Genomic DNA, 5,205 nt, shown 5'->3' on the forward strand with positions numbered 1-5,205 from the left:
TGAAGCAAGACACTTTAGGAAGCACAACAGGAAGACCGGAAATCGGGCGAAAAACCCTAAATTTCAGTATTACAAAATTTTTCAAAGAAACCGAAAGCTCGGTAAATATTTTTCCTCTAGATCAGAGTCCCAGTAGGGTTTATTAAAAATACTCAGGCCATCAGAACGGGCGTAGAAAAATATTTGGGATTGATCGCGGGACGAAAATTCATCAGAAAGGCCGAAATCGGCTGAATCGACTGAGAAGCTCGAGGTGGCTTGATGTGTATGTGTTCAGGACGTGGTGGCAGGCTCTTGACAGTGTGTGTGTCCAGGGAAGCAGGATATGTTGCAGTACATGCAACCTGTACATGCAAGTAGACATGTGGAGCACGAGGTGGAACGGCCAAGCACGAGGTGTTGCGATGCATGCGACCGAAGCATGGGGCCAGCCATGTGTGAGATGGGGTGTCGACCTGCATGCACTGCAGTCATCCAACAGGCCATCTGGACGTGGGTGTGTCATTCTGCATGATACTGAGGCATGCAGCTAGCCATGTGGAGCACGAGGTAGAACGGCCAAGAACGAGGTGTCGCGATGCATGCGACCGGGCCATGCTGCCAGACATGTGGAGGACCTGGTGTCAGCTTGCATGTGTGCAGGCCATGCATCCAGACAGGTAGAGGGCGTGGTGTCACCTTGCATGTGAAAAGGCCATGCTGAAAGACAAGTGAAGCACAAGGTGCCGCCGCGCATGCGTCCGGAGCCATGCGAAGCGACACACGGGCTGCCACACAGCTTGTTCCTGATTGGTTGCTGATTCTATAAATAGGCCACGACCCCCTCTCATTTCAACCTATCCATAACACATCAAACCTACTTCAAAACATAAAGAGAAAGCAAAGAAAGAAAGATCGAGTTTCGATAGTTTTCAAGCATTCTAGGCGGTTTTCGAGAACAGTTACTCTGCCGATTTTGAGTCAGCACTTGGAGAAGGTTCTTTTTAAGTGCAGCGAGATCAGTTCTAGTGGAGACCAGTTCAAGTGAAGATCAGTCAAGTGGGTCGACTTGTGAAGGTCGGATCGCAGATGTCGGGTTTGGGGTCAAGGCCACGGTCAACCAAAAACTGTGAGTTATGATCAATTGATTGCTGAGTTGTTTTCATGCAGGTTCCCGTTACTTGGAAGTTGGATTATGGTAAGAGGCCAGGTCTAACTGAGTAACGGTTTGATTAGTTAATAGTTGAGATTATGTTGATTGAGTTGATAGCATGCTTGTCATTGCTTGAGAACCGTAGTAGCATGCTAATGGTTAGGTTGATTGGTTAGTTAGCGAATGCAGAATTCTTAGATGATATCGCTAAGTTGTGGATAGTTAGGTATTCTGGAATTAGTCTTTATGCTAGATTCTAGAATGTGGTTGATTGTGTTGTGATTATTACTTGAAACCTTGTGTTATTTTTACCGGGTTTAGTATTAATCGTATATTGGCCGATAGCATTTGTGTAACCCACAATGCTAGGCATATTGGGGTGAGTTAGTGTTCCTTCAGACCTCGTACCCAGCGGGTTCAAGGAAACCCCTTATTCGCTGGATCGGGAAGACTCAGACGAACGGGGTCATGTCCTATGGCTGAGTATTACACGACGGTGTAATGTGGCAGTGACCCGAAGGACTGTGGGCTGTCGTGCGGTGACCCGAAAGACTGTGGGCCGTGGTCGGTTGAAAGTTTCTTCTTCTGGCCTTTGTGGTAGGCAGATAGGATATTGCTGATAGTGCAGGAGGAACATAACATCACCAGGGCCCGAGTTTGTTATATATTATATCGTGTTTGGGTTGTTTAAACCCTGGTTTAAAAAGAGTTTGAGTTTGGTGATGAGCTAGTAATTAGCATAATGCTAGTTATCTTGCTATCATTTACCGCTGCGTATTTCACATATTGCTTATTATTATTGAATTGTGTTGTTAGGTGAACCTCTCGCTTTAGATTGTTTGGGGTGGGATAGCGAGGGGTTGTATTTGTTAGTTGGGGATTGTAACTCGCTGAGTAATGCTAGATTACTCACTCCTCACTCGTTGTTGTTTTCAGGTGACCAGTAGTGAGCCCGTAGAAGGCGCGGGAGGCTAGGCTGGCTGGTGTAGATTTGCATCTTTTTGGTTAAGACGCTTTCAGACTATAAGTATGTACTTTCGCTTTCTTGGCATGCCACCATTTGTATAATATTTTGTGTATTGTAAACCAGATATTTTATAAGATAAATAAAGCGAATGTTTTGTGCAAATGCCTTGTTGTTCTGATATTAGCTTGTCCGAGCTAACACAACGTCAGATTGGAGTACGGGTTGAGAAGCCTTAGGCTTTGGTTTGACGGGACGCGTTAGTGGGCGGCCTGGCCAAGTTACGAATTGCACATTTTGTTACTTTGGCTGGATTGCCCTTTAACCCGTCATGTAGCGCTCCTGAACCTTGGTAGACGGTCGGGCCGTCGGTCATGTTCTTGTTTGATTCTTGGCCGGTGGTTCGACCTATGCCTAAAACGGTTCGGGGGTGTTATAGAGGTGGTATCAGAGCATGGTTTCGTCCATGCATGACACAAGTGCTTTTAACGGTTTTATCGAGTCAAAGGAGTCGCAAAAAGATGATTAGGAAACCAGCTGCTTCCCATAGTAAGATTATGACTTACCCTTTTGATTGTGTGCAGATGGCTAATCGCGGGACAGGTGATGATGGACGAGGTCGGATATGGGGAGAGGGTATGGATTGAAAAGGCGGAGGATTGGGTTACAGATCAGATCAGGATAATGGAAATAGCATTAGTGAGATGTTTGGACACGATAGGAGCCCTCTGCAGAGAACAAGATATTTTCCTGGTTACGGTAACAGGACTAGAGTGAGAGAAGACAGTATGGCGAGCATTAGTCGAAGTCGTATTTGGCACCAGAGACATCAAGATGATCAATCCGTCCAACCAAACCCAAGGACAGATCAAAACCATGCCACCGAAAGACCACAAGATCATGGAACCGAAAACACCCTGAAGCTTTTACATGACGTGATGACCGAGGCACTTGGTAACCAAGGCAGGCGTACTCAACCCCTAAAGTTTCCAAGCTATTATCTACCATGAAGAACATTGGATCCTACAAGTTCAAAGGAGGATCCGATCCTATTGAGCCCGACAAGTGGATTACTATGATGGAGAAGAATTTTGAATCCATGGAGTGCCCGGAGGAGTACAAGAAGAAGATCAATGTGTACTACTTGGAAGGTGACGCCACAGGATGGTGGGACAGCATAGACAGGCAGCATGGACACACCATCACATCGTGGGAGTCGTTCAAGGGAGAGTTTGAGAGGAAGTATTTTCCTCCAGAAGCAAAGCATCGATTGGAGCACCAGTTCATGAACCTTGTTCAAGGAGATAGGCCCGTAAGGAGTTATGAGTCGTAATTCACAAGGTTGAGGCGACATGTCTTTGATGGGCGTGAAGATGAAGTAACTATGATCCGTAACTTTATGTACGGATTGAAGCCGGAGCTTGGAAGTCGTTTAGCTGGAAGAAACTTTAGCAGCTTATCGGATCTGGTGGAAAAGGCTGTTAATGTTGAGACTGTATTGGAGGCTGAAAGGAAGACCTTACCACATTCTGGTGGACACACCAAGTTTAGCCAAGGAGAAAGGCCAAATTTCAACAAGGGTCCAAGATCTTACAAAGGCAAAGGGCGAGGCTTTGGAGGCCAAGCCAACAATCGTGGTAACACTGTGGTGTGTTACATATGTGATCAACCGGGACACATTTCTAAGTTATGTCCCAACAGACAACGGAGTAACCAGCAAGGTTATTCATCGCTGAGGAAGGAAGATGTTACTTGTTTCTTCTGTGGAAGGAAGCGCCACTATGCATCGTCATGTCCAAACAAGCCAATCCATGCGACCCCTCTCGCAATCCGAGCTCCTCCTAGCCGTCCAGCTATTGAGCCAGCACCAAAGAAGAAAAATCTAGGAGGTAGAGTTTATGCCTTAGGTGTAGAAAACCCAGACAATGCAGGACCGTCAAGCGGTCCCATCACAGGTATTGTGGGTGCTTAACCTCCTCTTTTTATTGAATGGAAATTTAGTTGCTGGAATCTAGTTAGTATACTGGTTAGGTATAGATTGCTTGATCGCTAGGTTGCACGTTTAGAAATTTAGGATGATGATTGATGGTTGTGAGAATTTTGATTAGTATTTGTGATTGAGATATTGTTGATTGGGTTACTGCAGCAGGAACCATACATGTTGCTGGTAAACCCACACATGTATTGTTCGACTCGGGGGCAACACATAGTTTTGTGACCTCTGAAGTAGCTGCCCGGTTTTGGGATTGTTTTTTGGTTGACAGAATAGATGTGGCCGTCTTGACCCCCGCAGACCGAAACCTTCAAGAAAATCAGTTTATCAAGAATGTTCCATTGGTCATTCAAGGCAAAGAGTTTGTGGCAGATCTATTAGTCGTGCCTTTGAAAGGGTACGAGGTAATCCTTTGAGTGGATTGGTTATCGAGCTACGGAGTTCAAATCAACTGTGGAAAGGGAAGGTTGTTGTTCGGCAGAGGTAAATGACCAGAGATGGCATACTATGGAATCAGTCCTAGTATGACCGTGTCTTTGGTAGCAGCGATGAGAGTACAAGATTTGTTTCAAGACGGGGAAGTATATTTGGTGACCTTATCGGTTAGTGGAGGAGCCATTAATGATGAAGTTAAGGTCGAAGACATAGAAGTGGTCCAAGAGTTTGAGGATATCTTTGCACCACTAAAGGAATTACCTCCACATCGGAGTAATCCCTTTACCATTACTTTGGAGCCTGAAGCAAAACCTATAGCTAAGGCACCATATCGGATGGCACCTGCGGAGTTGGCCGAGCTAAAGAAACAGTTGGAAGATTTATTGGAAAAGCGATTCATCCGATCGAGCTCTTCACCTTGGGGAGCTCCTGTGTTATTTGTGAAGAAGAAGGACGGAAGCATGAGGCTGTGTATCGATTATCGTGGCATCAACAACATCATGATAAAAGATAAGTATCCTCTTCCAAGGATAGACGAGTTGTTAGACCAACTAAAGGGAGCTAGTTGGTTTTCGAAGATTGATTTGGCATCAGGGTATCATCAAATTCCTATTGCCAAGTCAGACATTATGAAGACGGCGTTTGAACGAGGTATGGGCAGTACGAGTTTGTAGTTACGCC

The 5,205-nt window shown here is 45.5% G+C and overlaps 1 protein-coding gene across 1 annotated transcript; it reads left to right on the forward strand.

The window, feature by feature from the left end:
• Positions 1-3,102: 3,102 nt before the first annotated feature.
• LOC125596526 lies at positions 3,103-4,505 on the forward strand. The gene is made up of 3 exons (XM_048771607.1): positions 3,103-3,408; positions 3,511-4,051; positions 4,243-4,505. Exons 1-3 carry the CDS (start codon positions 3,103-3,105, stop codon positions 4,503-4,505), a joined length of 1,110 nt encoding a protein of 369 aa, XP_048627564.1.
• The last annotated feature ends 700 nt before the right edge of the window (positions 4,506-5,205 follow it).

The sequence above is a fragment of the Brassica napus genome, unplaced genomic scaffold (assembly GCF_020379485.1).
Source record: "Brassica napus cultivar Da-Ae unplaced genomic scaffold, Da-Ae ScsIHWf_1226;HRSCAF=1752, whole genome shotgun sequence".
Classification (NCBI taxonomy): Eukaryota; Viridiplantae; Streptophyta; class Magnoliopsida; order Brassicales; family Brassicaceae; genus Brassica; species Brassica napus.

What these genes read in the sequence shown, in the direction of transcription:
- LOC125596526 (XM_048771607.1), top strand. Translation starts at nt 3,103, where the DNA reads ATGAAGAACATTGGATCCTACAAGTTCAAAGGAGGATCCGATCCTATT. An exon ending in TTGTTCAAGGAGATAGGCCC is followed by an intron (nt 3,409 to 3,510) that starts GTAAGGAGTTAT and finishes TACGGATTGAAG; the next exon opens with CCGGAGCTTGGAAGTCGTTT. An exon ending in GTCAAGCGGTCCCATCACAG is followed by an intron (nt 4,052 to 4,242) that starts GTATTGTGGGTG and finishes GGGTTACTGCAG; the next exon opens with CAGGAACCATACATGTTGCT.